At 42.9% G+C, this 23,990-nt stretch overlaps 2 protein-coding genes across 2 annotated transcripts; both read left to right on the forward strand.

Annotated features, from left to right (window-relative positions):
- The first annotated feature begins 258 nt into the window (after positions 1-258).
- On the forward strand, positions 259-14,546 carry adgre5b.1 (adhesion G protein-coupled receptor E5b, duplicate 1). The gene is made up of 17 exons (XM_076090770.1): positions 259-479; positions 3,911-3,988; positions 4,469-4,606; positions 4,690-4,821; positions 7,223-7,360; positions 7,673-7,716; positions 7,889-7,987; positions 8,090-8,243; positions 8,408-8,527; positions 8,613-8,812; positions 8,961-9,128; positions 9,886-10,080; positions 10,888-11,105; positions 11,237-11,395; positions 11,896-12,064; positions 12,288-12,389; positions 12,685-14,546. The coding sequence occupies exons 1-17, from the start codon at positions 449-451 to the stop codon at positions 12,724-12,726; spliced, it is 2,187 nt and encodes a 728-aa protein (XP_075946885.1). The 5' UTR covers positions 259-448; the 3' UTR covers positions 12,727-14,546.
- A 1,266-nt stretch (positions 14,547-15,812) lies between these two features.
- LOC142948640 (long-chain fatty acid transport protein 1-like) lies at positions 15,813-20,294 on the forward strand. The gene is made up of 13 exons (XM_076090771.1): positions 15,813-15,982; positions 16,069-16,207; positions 16,293-16,548; positions 16,665-16,832; positions 17,609-17,678; positions 17,944-18,035; positions 18,286-18,395; positions 18,502-18,711; positions 18,789-18,915; positions 19,017-19,154; positions 19,546-19,710; positions 19,837-19,983; positions 20,071-20,294. Exons 1-13 carry the CDS (start codon positions 15,813-15,815, stop codon positions 20,226-20,228), a joined length of 1,950 nt encoding a protein of 649 aa, XP_075946886.1. The 3' UTR covers positions 20,229-20,294.
- The last annotated feature ends 3,696 nt before the right edge of the window (positions 20,295-23,990 follow it).

Here is a 23,990-nt window from a genome sequence, read left to right on the forward strand (position 1 = left end):
AAAGAGCAAGAAAGAGTGACGTGACAACGACAAGGCTACACAGATACGTGAAAGGGAGGGAGAGAGAGAGAGAGGGAGAGAGAGGGAGGGAGAGAGAGAGAGGGGGAGGGAGAGGGAGGGAGAGAGAGAGAGGGAGGGAGGGAGGTGTGGGGAATCAGGCAGAGAAGGCGGGCTGAGACTGAGAGTCTGAATCTGAAAGAGCAAGAGAGCCGGTGAAGGTTCACAGTTATTTCCCCTGCCATAGAATTATCCTCTAGAGAAAGGATTTATCTTTTTGTTTTACTTTCATTCTGGATTTAATGGACCTTGGACTACTGAGAAGTCTGAAAAATACTCAAATCTTTCTTGAACGTTGCGACAGGATCTTTTATTACAGGACATCAACCAGATTTACAACCAATTCATAGTTCTGATAAAGTCTGTGTGGGGATATTGGTTTGCCTTTAACATGGAGTATTGGAAGGCGCTACTTTTTGTGGGTAAGTCCATCAATGAGAGCTCAGTGTGTGTGTGTGTGTGTTTGTGTTAGCGTGTGTGTGTGTGTGTGTGTGTGTGTTTGTGTTAGCGTGTGTGTGTGTGTGTGTGTTAGTGTGTATGTGTGTGTGTGTGTTTGTGTTAGCGTGTGTGTGTGTGTGTGTGTTAGTGTGTATGTGTGTGTGTGTGTTTGTGTTAGCGTGTGTGTGTGTGTGTGTGTGTGTGTGTGTGTGTTAGTGTGTGTGTGTGACTGGGTGGGTGAGTGAAGGTTGAGAAGAAAGACATGAAATAAAATGTACAGGGAAGTTTAGAAATGTTGTAATTCAGTTGATGTACTTCTACTTTTTGTTTCAGTTAGACACACATGTCTATGACTGTGGGGTTGCTACAGAAACATGTGTGAATAAATCACTTATCTATATCAGTAAATAGGATAGTCACAGCAGGACTGGCGCTACAGGACTGACCAGGCCAGTTAGAGCAGCTCCTCAGGCTGTCAGAGTAAAATAAACCCAGAGTCTGGATGAGTTGTGGCAGCGTGCAGAGGTCTGATGGCACACAATAACTCACAACAGGAAGAATATCATTCTTTCAGGGCAAACCACAGACCTGGATAGGATGGGGATATTTCTGGTTTACACATCTGTGTCAGACATATTTCAGAAGCTCATCACCATAGAACATATTTATAAAAAAGCTTTAGTCCATCTTTGTACAGATATCATACATTCTACTATAAGCATGTTATTATATCCATACTATGTCAGACAGACCTATTACATCATATCTAAAACATAATAGGTTGCACTGAACTACCACTAGTAATAGTACATATACTGTATAAGTATAATGTCTATGCAAAAGTAATATTCTGTTTATTTATTTTACTTAATGATCTCATCACACTTTGGTTTCCTTACCAGAGGCCAACATGTTATCTTATCACATTGTTGGTTCATGTCAGCAACAAAAGCACTCATTATAACAAAACTAGAAAGGTTTCCCCTCAGCACCACGGAGCGTTTCAGCTTCTTACAGATTAGCGTTTTGGTTTTCTGGCCCACAGTTTCATGGTTTTGATTTTTACCACTCTCACCAGCCTTGTTTCCTGCAGCAACAGGCAGCAAATATTTCTGTCAGAATGTCATTCAAGTGTGGAAGTTTGAATGTTTTTGAGAAAAGGAGCTATTCCACGATGTGTGACCCTACAACAGTACTGTGTCCAATGATGTTTTTAGACTATATGAGAGTAAGAACAGCTGCTCGTGATTAAATGCCTAAATTCATATGCCAGTAGGATGTCGAGCAATAACTTGAGCCTGTCCATAGTTTGTTTTATTGGTGATCAATAACATCATGATGTATGTTTACTGAGCACTAAGGTGTTGAGGCAAGAAGTTATTTTACTTTTTTTCAGAACTGTCTTTTCAAAGGTCAGCAGAAGCGATTGCTCCCATCAGTTTGAAACAGGTGTTGAATTGTTAACATCTGAATTTACAGCTTTTATAAGTCAGCTTAACCGTTTATAAGAGTGAACTGAGTCCTTTGGTTCCGAGGGAATTGCAGTTGCTTTCATATGCATGTCACACAATACACACAGAGAGAAACCCTGGCAACAGGCAACATACGTTGGCGGTGTTTATAACTTCCCCTTTCTATCAGGCCCAAAGTGAATGCAACAGGAAGAGAGACAGACGGACAGAAATGCAACATACAGCTTATAAAGAAAGATAGTTTATGAGACGAACAACTATCTCATTCACCACTAAAGGCTTACCGGTGAATGAAAATCAGCTGCAAGCTGAGCATAAATTCACTCTTTGTATGTTTTCAGGCTTGTTTCTATCCACAATTATGTAGTCATGAAGTTAGACTCAGTAACACTGCTTCACACACTCACTGTCACTGTCAACCTCTGCCTGGTTGTCCTACGGTGGTGTTACTGCAGGAGCTCCAGCTTCATCAGAGAACAACAGAGGGCTCATTGTAAACCAGGGAGGGAAAACAGGAGGGATTTGGGCTATTTTTTACTTACACCATGTGTGTGGGGGGGGGGGGGGGGGGGAGACAGACAATGTGACTGACAAGTGTCTGTTGTGGTTTGTAAATGATCTGAGGAACAAGGGGTTGGGTCATGGGGAGTTTCGCAGGAGGAAGAAAACAATCACTAAAATCATGCACAGTTTTAGGTCGTCTCCAATACACCATGATGTTCATTTAGTAAATGATGGTCACATGTAGAGTAAAATAGACGGGTTTGGTTTCCTAAAGTAGCTGCCACAAAGGTTTCGGCTACTTGTTTTGAGCGAAACATATAATGCCCGACAACGAAACAAAGAAACTGATGACCTAAGCAGTCGATCTCTTTAAGTTGACTATAACTGACCCCAGACAAGAATCTGGAATGAAAGGGAATATTGACTGCTTTTAAAAAAAGTACAAAGCTTATATTTACCCTCTCAGTTGAAATAAATTCAAATATTACGTTGAACAACATTACTTCTATTAAATTAGCAGACCAATGCATTACTTGGAAACCATATGTTTACACCAATAACCAATACCAATAGGAAAATGAGAAAATGTGTTACTCTCACTTTAATTGCTTTACTTAACTATTTCCATCCAACTTTATTAGGAACTAACTTGCTTTAATCCTTTAGCATACTTTTACACCAGGGCTACAAATGTTTTTGGCTAAACACTAAAGTCAACAAGCTAACATGATCAGAATGACAAAACCAACATGCAGATGGTTAGCAGGTGTAACATTTACCATATTCATGGGAATTCACCCAATACTGTTGAGACATTTCCACCGAAAAGTCAGGAGTCTGCTGGTGGCGCTATATGAAAAGTCAGGCGACTTCCAAAATCATTAGGATGTATCCCCTAGGGACCAGAAATGTTTGGACAAAGTTGCAATCATAGAACAGCTGCAGAGACATTTCAGTCTGGACCAAAGTGTTGGACCAACTGACCACTGATCCCTTGAGCAATGCTCGACCCACTGTTGGTACCTTTTCACATGCAAATTAAAAGCTTCATCTCTGGAAATCGTGTGATAGCTCCGCAGCAAAACTGCAAGTAATTCAAGTTGTTTCATTATGTTGCAATTTGATGAGCGCTCTTATGGGCATTGGCAAAAATGAAAATGGGGTACGACTGCTGTGGGTTACAATTTTTGATCAAATGTTGCGCCATCAGGGAAGTGGCTTTTGTAGTCAATTCGAGGGTTAGTCGGGCTCTTCAAAAGCACTTTCAGGGAAGAATTATGGTTGGAAGTTTCCCATAAAGGCCTGAATGGCTAAATAAAGTAAAAAATGGGGCACAATACACAGGTATAGTTGCTCTGCTTTATTAGGTCTACCTTGTTATTGTAAGATTATCCTTCATGTGAATTGAAACTAAATGGCCTCTCTCTCTTTCCCCACAGGCCTATTGTGTATGCTGGGGGAAGGTCTCGCTGAGTGTGGCCGGGGCTTAAGTGCCTCAGAATCCGGTGCATGTGATGGTAATAATCTGCCATGACCTCTAACTTCAACCATCCCTCTCCACTGTCTTGTTTCTGTCTACCTATTTTTCTATTGTGACTTTTTACTAAAGACAAGAGCTCCCAGAAAGAAGTGGTGTTCCTTTAGCAATACCTCTCACTGGAGTTAGAAAAGAAGCCTTTTTATGGTGACATTCCACGTTGTTTTTCCATTTTAGGCATTTATTAAGCACCGCTCATGTCCAGAGTGGATTGCAAGGAAAACAACAGGAGATGTTTAAATTCTTAGATCACCACGATTAGCCAAAAACAAGCTAATCGTGGTGATCTGAGAATTTAAACATGGAGCTGAAAGAAAAACAGCTAATGATAGAGACTGCTTACAATCAAAATGACAAGTTCACCATCTACTGAAAATGATGTTTTATTAGTGGATTGACCTGTGAGATTTAGCAATATAAATGTACTCTCTTTGTTTTTTCTATTCGTATCGAAACACAGATGACGATGAGTGCCGAGAAGAACTATGTGGCAACGACACAGTGTGCATTAACACGTATGGCAGCTTCCACTGCCATTGCCTGGAGGGCTACGCAGACGTTCACAGGCAGGTTAACTTCACGCATGGACAGTGTAAAGGTGAGCGTGTGTGTGAGCGTGTGTGATTAGTGTCTCTCTTTTGTCGAACCGGTCTCACTCATCTTCACTTGTTCTTCTGTCAGATATCAACGAGTGCAGAGATCACACAGATACCTGCGGTCACGCTGCTAATTGTACCAACCTGATTGGGAGCTACAAGTGCACCTGCCACGTTGGGTACACCGACGCCACCAGTAGCCTTGGAAACTGCACAGGTGAATACTGTCTACTTATTCAATGTATGTGCGATGGGACAAGCACAGCCACTGAACGTATCGTTAGGCCAGATGGAGGTGGAGGTGGGAAAGTAAGCGACCAGGCCCTTCGCCCTCACTTTAGCTATTACAGTCCAAAACCAAAACCAAGCTCAGTGCTGGTTCGGCTGACTTCAGTCAATGGCTTGTGTGACAAGTACACAAAACACCACACATATTGGCAGCACTGTAAACATTACAAACTAATAAACACATATTTCATGTGACTTTTCTTGGCTGAATCCAAATGAAAATGGCATTGTACTCTGCCAACACGTAAAGTTAAAGTTAACAAAAGCATCTGAGCTACTTTTCTGCTATTTTACGATCATCTGAAAGAGGATTGAGCAACACACCTGCTGTCTCACGTGTCCTCTGCACTCCGTGGTAGCAGGGTTTCCTGTCTTTACCACAACGTGACAAGCAGCATGTCATCATGGCAAAGTAAAGCAACATTCTGAACCCGCATAAATAGTTCAAAACATATACTTAGTATGCTGAGGCCTTAATTATAAAAGAGTTCACAGCAACACAATAAAACAAACTGACTCAGTAATCTCTGTCCTACAGCAGTATCTACGTATTATCAGCTAATATTAGCCACACAAACTACTGGTAATACCAGACCAGGTGAGGTTGAAGTAGCAAAACCCCCAAAAAAGTATTGGTTCGCTTTACTGGAAATAATCTCCTCTTTTCTTTTGCAAGAGGAGAAGAATGTGTTATTCTTGTTTTCTTTTGTTTTTTTTAAAGTTACTGTAATCCGAACAGTCGAGAGATTGTAGTGATAATGTCCTCTTTTGCTAAATCCTGGAGCTTCTCAGTAAAGAACAGAAAACGACTGCTCTGACAACATCGCTGGTAATTTAACAAGGATACGTATGGGCACGTTTATCAAATTCTAATAAAACTCTGAACAATTATGGAAGAATCAGGGAGTTCATAGCTTCCCTCCAGCTACGCAACATTTCCAAAATTTAAAAACTGTGTCATATCCGGGTTGATCTCGAGAAGGTCCTACATGCTTTTGTTTCACGGTTCAACTATTGTAGCTCCCTGGACTCTGACCCAAACCACAAAGCCATCTCCTGCCTCCCGCTTGTACAAATTGCAGCTCTTAACAACATCTCACTCTGGTTGCATTCAAAGTTCAGAACTGTCTGAGCTCCGTTTGCCAACAGCGAATGACTCACATGACTGTGCCCGTAGTTACATTACAGAAACGTTTTTTTCCATTTCCAATACCTGCTATATTGGGATTGGTTTCAGACTGGTCTCTCTGAAATCCTTGCCCATGAGGAATGTCAGTGATTAGTGTCTCTCTTTTGTCGAACCGGTCTCACTCATCTTCACTTGTTCTTCTGTCAGATATCAACGAGTGCAGAGATCACACAGATACCTGCGGTCACGCTGCTAATTGTACCAACCTGATTGGGAGCTACAAGTGCACCTGCCATGTTGGGTACACCGACGCCACCAGTGGCCTTGGAAACTGCACAGGTGAATACTGTCTACTTATTCAATGTATGTGCGATGGGACAAGCACAGCCACTGAACGTATCGTTAGGCCAGATGGAGGTGGAGGTGGGAAAGTAAGCGACCAGGCCCTTCGCCCTCACTTTAGCTATTACAGTCCAAAACCAAAATCAAGCTCAGTGCTGGTTCGGCTGACTTCAGTCAATGGCTTGTGTGACAAGTACACAAAACACCACACATATTGGCAGCACTGTAAACATTACAAACTAATAAACACATATTTCATGTGACTTTTCTTGGCTGAATCCAAATGAAAATGGCATTGTACTCTGCCAACACGTAAAGTTAAAGTTAACAAAAGCATCTGAGCTGAGAACAGAAAACGACTGCTCTGACAACATCGCTGGTAATTTAACAAGGATACGTATGGGCACGTTTAACAAATTCTAATAAAACTCTGAACAATTATGGAAGAATCAGGGAGTTCATAGCTTCCCTCCAGCTACGCAACATTTCCAAAATTTAAAAACCGTGTCATATCCGGGTTGATCTCGAGAAGGTCCTACATGCTTTTGTTTCATGGTTCAACTATTGTAGCTCCCTGGACTCTGACCCAAACCACAAAGCCATCTCCTGCCTCCCGCTTGTACAAATTGCAGCTCTTAACAACATCTCACTCTGGTTCAGGTTCAAGTTCAGAACTGTCTGAGCTCCGTTGACTCAACAGCGAATGACTCACATGACTGTGCCCGTAGTTACATTACAGAAACGTTTTTTTCCATTTCCAATACCTGCTATATTGGGATTGGTTTCAGACTGGTCTCTCTGAAATCCTTGCCCATGAGGAATGTCAGTGATTATGTCTCTGTTTGCTCTTCTAACACAGACATCGATGAATGCAAAGAAGCTGACAAAGAAGACCTCTGTGGAAAAAACGGGACTTGTGAAAACAGAAATGGGACTTACTGGTGCACTTGTTCAAAAGGATACACCAATTATGGCAACGACAGGACAACATGCTCAAGTGAGTGAATGCATACGCAATTCCTCTCCATCACTATCTATTATTACCTCATAGGAAGCTTCTACATGTTCACGCCCTCCTTGGATAAACTTCCCAACACACACGTCATTGTGGTAGCTCTGGGTACTTTCTGTGTTGAGTCCTCTGATCCCAGATATCCTGTGGCGTGTGTCTCATGGGATGATGAGGATGAGTTTCTGTTCAGGGCTGCTGTTTTTGCTGCGTAGATTTTGTCTTTCACTGCATACTGGAGTGAAGTATCAAACCCTACCGGTGAGATGATAATCTGATGTTTCTCTCCGTTCCATCAAGAGCTCGACTGTGACAGCTTCAATGGAAACGGCGGTCCTGCGCCGGTAAGCTGCATGTTTAGATACAACATTATTAGTGGGTTTTCTTAAGAATATTTCAACCAATTTCCTCAATTTACTAGACCTCCCTGCAGCCCTGTAGTTTTGAGTTTACACATGTTTTAGTAGGGCAAACTGAATAGTCTTATTATTCTCTCTCCCCGTCTCTGTCTCTCAGTCGCTCGGAGGCCTGGCAGACATTTTGTTCTTGATGAGAAACAGCTGTTTGGCTCTGTCTGACCCAAGCACCGCCGGTGATGGAAAGGTGCTACTGAAGGTCAGAGCAGCAGATACAGAAACACGATCGCACACGTTTCGTACACAAACAAACCCATACAGTATTCTCAATTCTCCCTCTCGCGTCCTGCAACTTGGACAGAAACTTTTCACAGCGACCGAGGCCATCTTGTCCCCCGGTCACCTGGACAGCAGTGAAGATGTGAGCGGATTGCTCGTTGCGGTGGAGAACGCTATTATGCTCATCGGCCCGCAGCTCAAAGACGGCCGCACCAAGACAACCACCACTGAGACAGGTACCAGTGGCCACGAGCTCAGTTGTGATTTGCATATTGTATTATACTGTAAAAAGCTCACAGGCCTTTATATGGATGAGAAGATGCATGCATGAGGTCAATAAATGATGTTGGGAAAGTTGATGTGAACTGGGTGATTTGAAATGAGTCATCTGCTCAAATAGATATAGAGATTGCAGTGCAGAGAGGAAAGACTCCCCCCACTGGACCAATCCATCTGACCAATGACAATGCTGCCCTTGACACTGACTGGACAACAGCAGCTGGGATGGAATCATACCCTGGTAAACTTCTCCTCTCTTTGGCAACGAGGCAACATTTCAGTGGTTTATCAATGAATATTATCATATTCCGTATCGTCTTTTACAGGTTTTGCTCTGGCTGCGTTGTTGAGCTACAAGAACCTTGAGACAACTCTTAACCGGTCCTTTGACGGGCTCACAGGACATGAAAAGGACGGCGTGAGTCCTTCCTTTCAGATCTCCTCTAAACTTGTGTCTGTTGTGGTCTCTAACCCATCCACTCAGAACCTGAGCAGCCCCGTCAACATCACCCTCAGACATCTACAGGTAGTCCAACCGGTCACACCGTCTTCTCAGTGTGGTCCTACTTTCTTTTTTAAATCATTGTAGTCAAAACACTTGGGAGTACTGGAATATGAAGAAAGACATATACACAAAGCCTGCTTTTGACATGACGGTATTGTTTTGTTCACAGGACAATGTGGAGTCAGCTCAGCTGAGCTACATCTGTGCGTACTGGAACGAGAGTGGGGCCTGGTCCACAGATGGTTGTTATCAATTGCAGTCCACTGCCACTCACACTGTGTGTACATGTCAACATCTGAGCAGCTTTGCTGTGCTCATGGCACTCTACGACATGGAGGTAAGAAGCACACACGCCATAAAAACCCTTTGTCGCATTATGAAAAGTAACAACATATAGTAAAAAAGTGTTACTGGACCTGAAAAGGGCTTTAGGAAAAAACAATATTTATACATTTTTATTTTATTGATTTAATTTCTTTTTTTTCACAAACTATTGTTTAATTTATACATATTCCACAATTTATTTCTGTGATTATTTACTTCATTATTACCTATTAATTTATTCATGCAGTGTTTGGCCGCAGCAGGCAGCTGTATTAGCGAAGAAGCTCTGATGAATAACCTAAACCAGCAGCAAAAGGAGACGTTAGAAATAAGCTATTTAACTAACTATTTAGCAGCTAAATAGCCCAGATGTTTACCTCGGGAGTTTGTAGAGACCAAAGAGGAGAGTAAATATTGAACTTACATTCGTCAGGTGGCCAGAAACACGACTCCAAATGACTGATAATGTATCAGTTCAATGTGTAAATAGGCAGCTGTTTGCTAACAAGTTTGTCATTATCAACTTTATTAAGTGATAATATATCAATGTTGTGTTTACAGCTTGTTTATTTCACCTCCAAGTGGCCAAAAGATAAATTAATGCTTATGGACAATAAAATGCTTCTTACTTTTCTCCTCCTCATTCCCCTACATGTCAGAGTAACACACACACACACACACACACACACACACACACACACACACACACACACACACACACATTATGTTGTAAATGATAACCTCTGGAACTATCGCATCTTCTCTACCAGCACACCTTTGGACTCCAGTTGGTGACCAAGATAGGGCTGACCATCTCCCTGCTGTGCCTCGTACTGTGCATCCTGACATTCAAGTTCTGCCGCTCCATACAAGGAACCCGCACCACCATCCACCTGCACCTCTGCGTCTGCCTCTTCATGGCTGACCTCATCTTCCTGGCTGGCATTTCACAAACTAAACCTGTGGTATGTTTGGTGAAGCAAATAGCGACTGCAGCTACACACATACTGCTGCAATCATCACGATTGACATTGTATTTACTAAGAAAGTAATTTGATTAAAACGTTTAGACTGGGTTGAACTGTTCCACTCATTTTCCTGTTTACATGCAACAAAGTCAATGGGAAGAGGCACTCCTCGCATTAACTCTCAACATTAGAGCGTTTCTGTAATGTTCAACCTCAAGCATGTTACACCCCTGTGGTTATCTTGAAGGGAAAAAAAGGAGAATAAATTGTACTCAGAGGCTTTTTCACAGACAGTACTTTTCTTGAAAAGGCTGACAGTGGAGCGGAAAATCACAAAATGGCCAAATAGGATGTTCGTTTGTTGTTATTGTTCGACTAGAGAGCACTTCTGAATGGCATAGAATTGTCACTCATGTGTCTTAATCAGTGGTGGATAGTTGCTGTATTTAAGTACAGTTTTGGGGATCTTATACTTTCCATATTATGCAACTTTATATTGTACTTCACAACATATCAGAATTTGTATACAAGTTACAAGTTTTGAATACTTTACTTTTGATACTGAAGTTGATTTTACTGACAATACTTTTACTAACAATTTGAATGCAGGATTCTTACTTCTAATACTATACAGTGTGTGAATTTATGGTCTTGATTTGATTTATCTGACTGTAATCTAACTAAGGTCATGATCATCAAAAATAGCTTTGACACTTCTTATTTAAAGTATTATCTGGATCTGATTGGTGCTGTGAGACATTTCAGTCCTCTGATCTCTTTCTTCGTGTGCTCACATTATTACAGGGCGGCTGCAGGTTCGTTGCGGCGCTGCTCCATTACTTCTTCTTGGGAGTGTTTACCTGGATGCTGTTAGAAGGGGTGCAGCTGTACCGTATGGTGGTCCTGGTGTTCAACGCCAGCATTGGGCCCCTCTACTTATTCCTCACTGGTTATGGGACACCCCTCCTTATCGTCGCTATATCTGCCATCATTAGACCAAACGGATACGGCACCGACCATTAGTACGTTTGTCTTTGAATACTTTAATGTGTGATAGCAGTTATGTCAGTGCATTACACAGACCTGCTGTTATCTATCGCTGTGACTTCAGGAAAACTCTGTCATGCACATGCGTTTCCTTCCTCTCATCTAGCTGCTGGCTGTCTCTGGAACACGGCCTCGTCTGGAGTTTCTACAGTCCTGTGTGCTTCATCATCATCCTCAATGTCTTCTTTTTCATCATCACCGTCTGGAAGCTGGCCCTGAAGTTCACCAGCCTCAACCCAGACCTCTCCAAACTGCATAAAATTAAGTCAGTGTGTGTGCTTGTTTGCGTGTAACAGTGCCTGGCTTTGTGTGTTGTTAATGTGTGACGTAATGTGACCTCACCTAAACCACTGCGCACGTCAATACGTATGTTGGCCGAATGGAGCAGCTTTGGGACCTGAAAAATGCATGGATGGAAAGAATGTAGCTGATGTTATTTTTAGTACCAACTCTGCTCTCTAATGACATGCTGCTTCCCCACTTCCCCTGTGGATTATACTGCTAGCTATTAATGGGAATAACAGGGATATATCACCATATACTACCAAGGGCCCATGCAGAGTTGAAATAGTGTTCCTCTGTAAGCATTTTTCCTTCAAACGAATCTTTTATATTCACCTCTTCTTTCCACTGTTTAAGGATTTTCCAGACGCTGCAGTGATAACTGAGTCATCCAGGTGTTTGGGCTCATGTTAATCTGTCCTTTCATTCTCTATCTGTTGCCTTTTCTCTGAACCCACCCTCCCCCTTCCTCCTCCTCTGCAGAGCTTTCACAGTGACAGCCATCGCCCAGATGTGCATACTGGGTCTGATGTGGGTGTTTGGGGCCTTCCTGTTTGAAGAGGGCACCACGGTGGAAGCATACATCTTCACTATCCTCAACAGCCTGCAGGGAGCACTGGTCTTCATCATGCACTGCCTGCTGTCTAAACAGGTAGGACACAGCAGCTGTATGTGTGTGTGTGTGTGTGTGTGTGTGTGTGTGTGTGTGTGTGTGTGTGTGTGTGTGTGTGTGTGTGTGTGTGTGTAACTGGGTCGGTATGCATGCAGGTAAGATATTAACACACCAGATGAAACTACAAGAGAAAGTGTGGGGACAGAAATGTCAGGGTTTTGAGCAGTGGATCTTTGTTCTGATGTTCTGCTGCCCCCTGCAGGTGAGAGACGAGTACGCCCATTTCCTCTCCTGTGTCTGCACATCACAGAAGAAGAGGTACTCCGACCTCAGCAGTACCAATCCCTCCAGTAGTCAGTCACAAGTAAGTTTAATGGGACCTTACTCACTACCACAAACACAAATACTCAACTTCGGTACTTTTGTACAATTTTGCAGTACCGCACTTTGAGTATTTCCTTTTTATACTACCTAATACTTGTGTACACAATGTTTACGTAAATATACTTTTGAATGTCAGACAATTACTGGTTATGAAGTATTTTAACCTTGTGGTATTGCTACTTTTACTTTATTAAAATCATACTTCTTCCATTGAGGCAAACACATTACAGAGCGTTGTCTTACATTGTTTCTGATCTTTGTTTGTGTTCATTCAGGGTTCTCGGAGTGGGCAGAACACCGGAGAATCAAAAATATGAAGCGCTCTATCAGTTATTGTACCCCAGAGACAGACTGTCACACCTTTAACCTATCCGGGCTAAGTTTAAAGGTTTGGAAGACTTAAATTAAAAAATCTGTCATTATTTGCTTACCATGATGTCAATTGAAACCATTTCAGTTTTGTTGTACCACTATACCAACTGTTTCATCAGGGCCTCCAAGAGGTCACAAGTTAAATCTGAGACATTATGAAGACCAAATTCTTTACAACCAAGAAACTCCACCAATATGAGTGGCATCGCCTGCCAATCAATTGCATTATGGGTCAGGAAGTCTGCTATTTACCTCCTTAGTTTTGCTTATTTTCCTCACTGATGATGCTACATTGCTGTAAATGGTGGATCAAGTTGTATTGATGATGACTGAATGTGTTATTTAGTGTCATTACAGTCACAGCAGACAAGAAGTAGCCAACTACTAAAGGTTTTTATTCAGGAACTCTTTAAATAAAAGTGAAATATACTACAATATCTTATCGGTTCATCAAAAACATATCATAATCCCAATATAAGCTGTATCTCCTTTCAAAGGATTAAAAGTGACGCACACACACTGACGTAGAATATTTAATTTCAATAGCAGCGTGCAGACTATAAAGCCTACATTATGTAGGCTACAAGAACATATGAGTGATCCTCTTCAAGCTTAAAGCATGAGCAAACAGTTTGTGCTGTATTTTTTATAAATGTTTTATGTAAAATAAATAAGGGTGGGTGTGCTTTTTGAATCCATGTATTGTATTTAAATGGCAAAGAATCAATTGACTGATGATGAATATGTTCCAGTTCCTCTGAAGTTCCCTTCATGGTTCCTGCAGATCCAACATGTGCTCCTACAAGGATTTTATGTCTCTTGTTTCTTGATTTTTAACAAAATAAGTGATTTTGTTTTTATCACTTGTGGCTATTTATAGATAATCTTTTCTTGCAATTGAGATGAGCCTTTTGTCACTGGTGTTTGTGAAGCTACGTGTTTTTCTTTTAATAAGAAAACAAATCCAGCCCCAAAATAGCTGCTCGGCAAATTCACAAAAACAGACCCACCCTTCTGATGAGCCGGCAGCTTCCTGCAATCAAACCGTGTTTATGGAAGGAAATTCCATTTTGTTGTCATGTTGTCTTATTACAGCCGTTAGCCAATGTCTCCACAGATTGTCAGTGACTGTGAATTATCGCATCCCAGAAATGAGAACTTCAACATGTTTTGATGAGGTCTAATGGGAGTTGTACAGACCTTAGTTTGTTTGTGTTATTGCACTTTTACATTGTGAAAAAATGATAATCCAGCACATCTTCACTCAAATGGTGCAACCATCAACTTGAGAACCAGCCTCACTCACAGAACCTGAACAGTTTACTTGTTGTAAAAAAGCTATTAGTTTGGAATACAAAAAATCTGTCTTTTTATATGATTGGTTTTGTCCTGCAGCATTTGTTTGTATTTGAATTGCTTCTCCCTTTCTCATCTATGAGCCAGATTAAGACCACGTATGTGTTGGTTTAACAACTAAACTGTTCTTGGGTTCTCATGTGCGGCTGCACTCTTTTTGTGACCAGCGATACGTTTTATTCATGCATTGCAAAATGTATTTCTGTGAGAAAAAAAAGCTATGTGCATTATGCAGCATTTTGTGAATGTAAGAATCTTATTTTTTAGATCTAGGCCTTCTATAGCTGTTCTACTTTGAAGGTGTATGAACTTATTTTTCTACTTTGTTTTGTTGTATGTTGTTTGGTACTGTTTTCTTTCAAGAATATGCACCACCATTTTTATTAAAGCTTCTATTTCATCTGAAAAATCTGTAGTGTTTTTTTTAGCGTTAGTCCTCAGCAGATGGATAGATAGATAGGTAGTGAGGTAGATAGGTAGGTAGGTATAGTAGGTGGGTAGATAGATAGATATATAGATATGTAGATAGGTAGAGATACATTTCATAGTAGACTGATGAAAATGAGTCAGAATGACTCAAAGTTGCAGAGAGTCGCCCACTTACTGTTGCAGACAGTACATCAAGATGGATGACTCACTGACATGATGATTGTGAAACATTACAACCCTTCACTATATCTGTGGTGGATGGTGACAGCCCAATAATTCACTCAGCTATATTTGAAATGAGACTCCGTAACTTTTAGCAGGATTCATAAATATATCAAACTGAGTGAGGAATGTCTATTAGGCAGCAAGATCTCTGTAAAGTTCGACAACATTACATACTGGTCATACCAGTAATGTTAGCCTGTAGCAGCAAAACCCTTAATTTGATAATGTGCTCAATCTCCCTTCAACAGATTGCAGGTACTTTTGTGTATTTATATTTTATGCTCCGTTATACTTCTACAGTTCAAGGGGAAATATTGTATCTATGTAATTGTCATTAAGCTACCTGACAGACCAAACATGTAGCCTCCAGCTCATAGAATAAGATGAACTGCTAACAATTTGCAGAACAAACTGCTCTAAGATTCTGCTTGTATGTTATTATGCAATATTATATCTGGCGCCATTCTACCGCGCTTTAAGTTGTGATGCACTTTGCTGACAATACAAAAAAAAGCATTTTTATGACTTGTACTCCTCCACTGCACATTATTTACTCCAGTAAATGAATTCCCCACGGCCATTTACGATATGTGTTATTCCGAGTTTCTCATGAAATGAACAATATTTTTTCCCGAATGAAATGAGACAGACAGACATTCATGATGTATTAAATGTGACTCTACGTTTTGTTCTCCCGGGGTGGGGGGGGATCACACCGCAGGGGGCGATGCTGCCGTGACGCAGGAGTTTATGAGTTGTATCCTGCGCCGCATTCAGATCCAGGACGTGCTGCCGCTCATCGCGTATATTATAGCTCCACTTACAAAAGTGGACTGATACATCTCTGGACTCGTGTAGGAGCGCGTTGCTGCTGTTGACTCCTGTCTTTATTATTTGACTTGGTGGAGCACGATTGGAACTGTCGGACAGGTAAGCCTCCTCTCACCAAACCACTATGTACTATGTACTATGAAGGTTTCTGTGCACGAAGTCGCTGTTTGTACGCACACAGATTAGTGCCATGCATCTGATGAGTGGTGTCACAGCGTGCCTCGCTGTGTTTGGGGCTGACAGGCTGCTCTCCTTGCCCTGGCTCTGCAGCCTGTTGGCAGGGCTGGGGCTCTTAGTGGTCTGGAGGGGTTCCTGGAACTACCTGCATGTCGCTCTACGCACCATCAAAAGAGACTTAATGTAAGGATTTATTTGAATGCGTGTTTCTACTCCATTCCTGTTTCAAACTTTCTTTCATTCACCCCTGTTCAACTCTTCTCTAAAAGGTGCCTGGTCGTTATCCTGCGGGTAAGGTTTTCCATGAGCCGTAATCTGCGAAATGGAAGCACCATCCCTGCCCTGTTTGCCCAGGTGGTGGCACTGCACCCGGACAAACCTGCTTTGATCTACGAGGCGACAGGAGAGGTGAGGACTCATCGAGGATTACGGATGAATGTCGTTTGACCGAGATGGATGGACCCACTGCACTTCCATCTTCATTTTATTCCAGGTTTGGAGTTTCAGGGAGCTGCAAGAGCGGTGCCATGCTGTGGCTCACTGGGCGCTGGCACAGGGGTGGGCTGAGGGAGACGTGGTGGCTGTGTACATGGAGAGCCAGCCCTTGGTGGTGGCTCTGTGGTTGGGTCTGGCTATGGTCGGCGTGGAGGCTGCACTCATAAACCACAACCTCCGAGAGCACTCGCTTCTGCACTGTGTCGGCGTGTCTGGTGCTCGGGCAATGGTGTTCGGGGCAGAGATGAGAGACGGTAGGAACATGTGGACAATGTAAGGCAGCTTGGGGTATTGACTGAGGACTACTGAGTACGCAGACGGCGGTTTGACAGTCACATCTGTAACACATGACTTTTGGATTGTCCCCCAGCGGTGTCAGAGGTGAGTGACTCCCTGCAGCCCCACATGGTTTTGTTCGGCAGTGGTGAGCAGGACGGTGAAGAGAAGCTCTGCAGCCTCCGGGTCCAGAGCCTGGACGCCCTGCTGGACCGCTCGCCCAAACACCCACCGCGACACACACTCAGGAAGGACTTCAACGGTGAGTCTCTGCGGAGCGTTTGTGCGTGGGGTTGCCGGTATGACTGTGTTGCCATATCAGGTCCTCAGCATGTTACAGGATATCAGTTTTGATTGCAACACCATGTTTTTCTTAGCAAGTCTTTGCCTGCCAGAGTGAGCTCGTTGCCAGATATCAGTCTCTCTGGCCTTCTTTGATCCACTCGATGGAGGATTTGCATGAGCACACGCACACGCACACGCACAACTGTCAAACAAATCATCAACTCATTTCAAAGAAACACTAGATATCATCCAAGATCTAAGTGCATCTTGAAACATACTTTCCTTTACATTTCTATCTAAACTTCACTTTTGACGTGAGATATTAGGTGCTATATCTGTGCATTCACTTTCCCCTTAATGATTTGCTTCTTATCTGTATTGGTTATTCCCCTGTTATCTCATGACATTCCTAAGTTAATACTCTTCAAGTCTTTGCTTGCGCAGGCTGTCAAATAAACAGAGAGAGTGTGGAAGGAGAGACAGAAACATGTTAAGGAATGAAGGGGAAGTAGTGAGCTTTCCCTGTAAAAATCCAGCTCCATGGGCTCCCAAGTTCAAATACGACCCGCTAACCTTTGCTGCATGTCGTCCCCTCTGTGTCCCACTCTCTCCAGTCTATCTGTCCTTTCTGTCTGATGAGGGCCAAAAGGCCAAAGTAACAACTCACTTTTCTTTTCCTGTCTTCTCCTCTCTCTCTCTCTCTCTCTCTCTCTCTCTCTCTCTCTCTCTCTCTCTCTCTCTCTCTGCATTCAGACAGACTGTTCTACATCTACACTTCTGGTACAACAGGCATGCCGAAGGCAGCTGTGGTGGTGCACAGTCGGTGAGTTTATCTGTGGTTTCATCTGATGCACTGTAAGCTAATGGAGGGAACCCAAAGTGTTTGCCTGACACTTGCAGTAGCAAGTTGTAGGAACCGTAAACTCTGATGATTTATCCACATGCATCTGACTTTATATGTATCTCATTTGTCATTGTCTGGTGATTAGCTCTTATTGCAGTAACAAGTGTTTTAATAAAAATAAGGATTTCTGGTCAGTGTTGTTTGATGATGGATGTCAGTCACTTTATTCCATCTTTCTTGTCAGGTATTATCGCATCGCTGCCTTTGGTTTCCACTCCTTCGGTTTGTGTCATAATGACGTCATCTACAACTGTCTTCCCCTGTATCATTCTGCAGGTAGGAATCACTCGATCTGCTCTCTCCCAGCCGTCATCTGCTTTTCCTGTCGCTCCCCATATTATATCATTGTGTCTTTTTAAAATGCTTAATTTAAAAACATGTTGTCAGAGAGGTTGAAGGCTATTCCTCTCTGAATGAATCTGTTAAGCTTAAGGGAAAAAAAGAATAAGAATAGGTTGACCACTATCGTTCCTTTCTGCATGTACACAGTATATGTTTATTCATGTGAAAATATGAATGTCACCAGGTACCATCATGGGTGTCGGCCAGTGTTTGCTCTTTGGTTTGACTGTTGTAGTCAGAAGGAAGTTCTCAGCCAGTCGCTTCTGGGATGACTGTGTCAAACACAAGTGCACTGTGAGTTCACAACGCCACCAAACTCAGTTAACAACGAGGAGTGTCGAGCTGCCGGCCAGCTGTCCACCTGGTTCCCTTGAACTGACCGATCTCCTTTTTGTCAAAGGTAATTCAATACATAGGTGAGATTTGTCGTTACCTGTTGGCCCAGCCGGTCCGTTCATCCGAAGCACATCACCGGGTGCGTGTTGCCATTGGCAATGGCCTCCGTCCTTCTGTGTGGGAAGAGTTTGTCCAGAGATTCAGAATCCCACGAATTGGGGAATTTTATGGCGCCACAGAGTGCAACTGCAGCCTGCTCAACATAGATGGAAAGGTGTGTGTTGTCTTTAATTATTTCAGAGTGTTTTCCAAACTGCAATCCTGTCTGACGTGCATGTCCCACATGTCCAGGTGGGGGCGTGTGGCTTCAACAGTCGCATCCTGCCCAGCTTTTACCCCATCAGACTGGTCAGGGTGCAGGAGGAGAACGGAGAGCTGCTCAGGGATTCACAAGGCCTCTGTATACCCTGTCTGCCCGGTGAGAAGACACACACACACACACACACACACACACACACAGTCACAACTGGATAAAAACGTTTGAAAATGTTGTTCCCCTGTCCCTCTCCGTCTCTGCAGGTGAGCCGGGCATGTTGGTAGGACGCATCAACCACAATGATCCTCTCAGGAGATTTGACGGCTACGCTGATAAGGATTCCACCAATCAGAAAATAGCTCACAATGTCTTCAAGGTGGGGGACTCTGCGTATGTCTCAGGTATGCCTCAGTGTAGAGCACAGTCAGAATAATAATAATCGAATGTCTGGGTTCATACAGGTTCCCTCCCACAGTCTGAAGACACACAATATAAGACAGCTGGTCTGGAGACTTTAAATATAAATGTGAATGTTAGTGATTCACTGTCTGTGATGGCGGACTGGGAACCTGTCCAGTGTGTTTCCTACCTTGCCACATTTACAAGCAATACAGAGAAGCCAACAGTGAATCATAGTCATATCAGAGCAAAGTCAAAACGGTACTGGTGAGTCATCATCACTACAGACTCTACTTTCCGTCTGTGTCCTCTACTCTGTGATCCCTTCCAGGGATGATGACGATGATTGTTACTATTTCTGTCTCTGTCTGTCTGTCTATCTCTGTCTCTCAGGTGACATGCTGGTGATGGATGAATATGGCTACATTTATTTCAGGGACCGTAGCGGCGACACATTCCGTTGGCGAGGGGAAAACGTTTCCACCACGGAGGTGGAGGGGGTCCTGAGCCGCCTGCTGGGACACGCGGTCGTAGCCGTCTATGGAGCTTCTGTACCAGGTAGAGATGAGACGAGACAGTCGGGACGGGACGCCGCATGAATGAAGGACAAAAGATGAAGTGCTTAATGTGTGGTTCCAGCGTATAGTCTTCTGTTCATGGCTTCGCCTTTCTGTCTGTCTGCAGGTGTGGAGGGGAAGGCCGGTATGGCTGCGATAGCTCACGCAGGAGGCGAGTTTGACCTCGATGCGTTCTTGATCGCTGTACAGAAAGCCCTGCCTTCCTACGCACGCCCCGTCTTCCTCCGACTCATGCCATCTGTTGACACTACAGGTGAGACGGTGATGCAAGGACATGCAAACACACGCACACACATTCGCAAAGTCACACGTGAACTAAAGTTTCCACTTTTGTCCTCAGGTACTTTTAAAATCCAGAAGACACGGCTGCAGAGGGAAGGATACAAGCCGCAAGACTCCAGTGAAAAGATTTATTTTCTGAACGGTCGCGCCGGGCGTTACGAGGCTGTTACTGATGAACTACATAACGCCATCATGGAGGGGAGAGTGTGTCTGTGAGACAGGAGGAGGCTGAGACTGTTGAAGAGGATAGTGTGTATATTCAAAAGGAGAAAGAGAGAGAAGGAAAACACAGGCATGTAATTCCAGGGACGAATACATCTCTAAATGCTGATGTGGAAATATGATTGTGCCACTGTTTGTTTTTTCTTGCACCAAATAAATCTATTTTATTTTACCAGATTCAATACAAATTTGAATGTGTTGCGATGGAACAGATGACAATATGAAGCGTTTTACATAAAAACAAATTTAGCTTTCAATTTAAAGAAAAACTCACGTTATTAGCCTCTGTTGTTGGGATGTAATACAATTTCAGAGGATTTAAATATTGATGAGCACACAACAAATATATATTTTCATCACACTCCTTGAAAACAAAATCCGATCAAATCAATTCTTAAGTGTATTTAAAACAAGACAGTTTACATCGACGCTGTGCTCAGCGGTGCTTTGCTCTAAATGCTAACATGCTCACAATGACAATGCTTACATGTCGATGTTTGGCAGGTATAATGTTTACCGAGTTCAGTGTCGTAGCTTATTGGGTTAGCATGCTACTTTTGCTGATATTACTAATCACAAAGTACAGCTGAGGCTGATGGGAACATTAAGTGAATTAGTTTAGCAGGCATTTAGACACAAACCAAAGTACTTTGATCACATGATCCTGCAAATCAATATTCAAGATATGACCAAATTAATTATTGAAAGGAACATAAATGTCTGTACCAAATTTCACGGCAATACAATCCAATTGTTGAGACGTTTCATTCAAAAGTACAAATGTTAACATCATGGTGGCGCTGGATGAAAAGTCAGGGGATCACCAAAGTCATCAGGATTCATCCTCTGGGGAACATGAATGTCTAACAATTCATGGCAATCCATCTAATAATGTTGAGATATTTAAGGCTGCACCAAAGCACTGGAGCAACATTGCCATCTTCAGAGCCATGCTACTAAAGATTAAGAGTAACACCTGTGTGACTGTAAAAGACGGCATTATAATTAATTATGGCTCATTTGACACACAGATGATGAACCATGTGATCAACATGATTCGTTTGGATGTGTTTGTGGTCGTGTGTTAGAGTCATTGTTGATGAGCTCTGTTCAGTGAAACAGGTCACACTGAACCTGGGCTCTCTGCTCTGTGGTTTGACAGGAGCTTTGTTGTCCGTTGTCTTTTCCTTTCCAGTAGGTTTTCGATTTAATGAGCCGGCCCTTCGAGGTGCGTCTCTGAGGTTTGGTTTTCTTCTCCTCTCTCAAAGAAGAAATCTGCAAGTTTTTGTCTTCAGTGGGACGTCCGCACTCTGACTTCTTCCCGTTGCTTTTGTTCGATGCAGCGTTAATGTCTCCCTCAGTGCAAGAGTCGCTCTTCATCGCCTGATTCTCCTCAGTGATAGCAGTGTCCTCCACAGGGACATAATCTGACCCCACGCTGACCTGCACTGTCTGTGCCAACACAGTAAAGCCTCCGCACAACGATATACTCTCAAAGTATGGGTACACCTTTTCAGTAAAACGATGTCTAAACATGAAAAGATGTGTGTCAATTATCGGCATTCATGAATTCCAGCGTCCCTTCGTCCCAGTCCAGCCTCACACGGACCCTGCTGAGGTGGTGTGAGTTTAGGGTCTGAGCAGGAGCTGTCAGAGCTAGGTACTCGCCCTCTCGCAGGCTGATACACCAGAGTCCTGCCTCTGGACAGGCCTCAAACCTGGACCTTTTGGACACTGACTGAGCAGCCACACCGACTGTCCAATTGTTGGTGTCAGCAATCTGTTGAAATCAATAACTAGAAAGATTAGACAAACAGGGTGGATGGCACGGATAATAGCTCAGAAATAAATGCATATCAAGAATATTAGAGCCCAACCGATACCGGATTCTTGAGGCTACAAATCAGGTGTACTGAAACTATTTTCCAAGCTAATACTAGCTAATAATTATAGCTTATTATAGGCTCAGTATGTGGATACCTCAATATCCCAACAGTGCACTCCTGAGTCAAAGCCCTCTCTCGCTAGGATGCAGGAATAAGGGTGGAAACGCTCAGGGTTAGCTGGGACCGGTACACCCAGACACTGTTCCAGCCCCCGTGAGGTTCCAGGGGTGATGTGGACGCTGTTTAACCCAGGAGACACCGTCAGAGAATGTCCTGGGGTCCAGGGTCACTGGAGCTGGAAGATAGGGGGGGTCAGAGGGCACTGAAGGAGGGAGGGAACAAGAAGTGCGGGCATGCAGAGACAGAGACTGACTGTTCGGGGCGATGTGTCTCATCTTCTCCCACTCGACATACTGGAGGTTATCCAGGTGTTTGGCAACATCTATTGGAGGTCTGCACCCCTTCTGTGGCTCCCTGTGACCTGTCCGTGCACTGCAGTAAAGACACATGCAGACAGTTTCATTTCATTTGCATGTATATGTGCTTGTGTGTGAAAATCCCCCACAAATGGCACATACTGTACCTATTCATCCTGTCCTGGTGGTTCTGTAAAAAAAAGAGTTTGCATGGTTACTATTTGAAGTGCAAACACCTGCTCCCATTCATTGACGAAATAATGTAACATTTGACTGATTGTTACCTCTAAATATCCAACACCGTCTCCTCCTGCATCCAGCTCCTCTTCAACCAGTTGCATCCTGTCTTCCAGGATGTCTTCCATCAGCTGACTCATTCTGTCTATCTGTTCTTCTGCATCTCTCTTCTTCTCCTCCTGCTCCTCCCTGAGCGCCAGCAGCCTGGCAGCTTCCTCCTCTCTCAAAAACTGGTGAAGACTCTCAAATTCCTTTTTCATGTGCTCCTCTGTGAGTTCTCAGCCTATATGAAGAATAGAAAAAGCAAGGGACATGTGAGGAAAGACGAGTGAACCGATCATTAAGTTAAGCAATGCATCTGAACTTTTTTGTGATTGTAATTTTTGTCAACCTGGTTATGTTTGTATGCATCTTCACAGGTCTGTGTGACCTTCTCATACAGAGTCATCTTCTTCTTCAGCCCGTTTAGTGATGTCTTGAGCTCCTCCTAGTGGCCAAAAGGACGATCACTTTGAAAATCCGCTCCATTAATGGATCTGTTGCAACCATATCACAGGAGGCAAGTAGTAGTAACAGCATAATGTCAAGTGCTCTGCCTGAGTCAGTCATGTGAACTTGAGTAATGAACACTATGGCAGCTATAGCTATTTTAGAGAAAACTAAATGTAGGGCAGACATTTACTGATAAAAAACGTTACATCGTTAAAAGCTTCAACATTAACACTCTGCGTACATATTATTACATCAATCCTTATATTTAAGTGATATGATTTATGATAATAGAACACTGACATTGGCAATTCTGAGTACTTTAACTGAAACAAAAATACAATATGAAGGTCAATAAATTCATGTACTTAAACATAATTGTACGCTTTATGTCCCTGCTGGTTTTCAGTCATATTTTTTATCGGTATGACTATGAAAAACGTATTAAATCGAATAGTCTGCTGTATTAAAAAGACCCTAAATCTGACTTGACATTATCCCGAGAAGAGTCCTAATCAGGCAACGTCAGGGAAAACACCTGAGCGCTCAGGTTTCACAAACAAAATACATGGTGACATTTGAATTTCATTAATCAAACTACCACACATTGTAATAAGATGTGTTCTACTTCAACCAGCTGAAACATGCTGCTCATACGTCAATGCATCAGTGTTAATAAATCTGGAATATTTGAAAGGAATATATAACACTGAGTTCACACAACTTGT

The sequence above is a fragment of the Anarhichas minor genome, unplaced genomic scaffold (assembly GCF_050575085.1).
Source record: "Anarhichas minor isolate MPS153535 unplaced genomic scaffold, ASM5057508v1 ptg000012l, whole genome shotgun sequence".
Lineage (NCBI taxonomy): Eukaryota > Metazoa > Chordata > Actinopteri > Perciformes > Anarhichadidae > Anarhichas > Anarhichas minor.

Bases quoted from the DNA above. Each gene is read 5' to 3' on its own strand.
- LOC142948640 (XM_076090771.1), top strand. From the start codon at position 15,813: ATGCATCTGATGAGTGGTGTCACAGCGTGCCTCGCTGTGTTTGGGGCT. The intron at 16,549-16,664 runs GTAGGAACATGT...ATTGTCCCCCAG, and splicing joins CGGGGCAGAGATGAGAGACG to CGGTGTCAGAGGTGAGTGAC. The intron at 18,396-18,501 runs GTGAGTTCACAA...TTTTTGTCAAAG, and splicing joins GTGTCAAACACAAGTGCACT to GTAATTCAATACATAGGTGA.
- adgre5b.1 (XM_076090770.1), top strand. From the start codon at position 449: ATGGAGTATTGGAAGGCGCTACTTTTTGTGG. The intron at 7,717-7,888 runs GTAAGCTGCATG...TCTGTCTCTCAG, and splicing joins GAAACGGCGGTCCTGCGCCG to TCGCTCGGAGGCCTGGCAGA. The intron at 11,106-11,236 runs GTACGTTTGTCT...CCTCTCATCTAG, and splicing joins GGATACGGCACCGACCATTA to CTGCTGGCTGTCTCTGGAAC.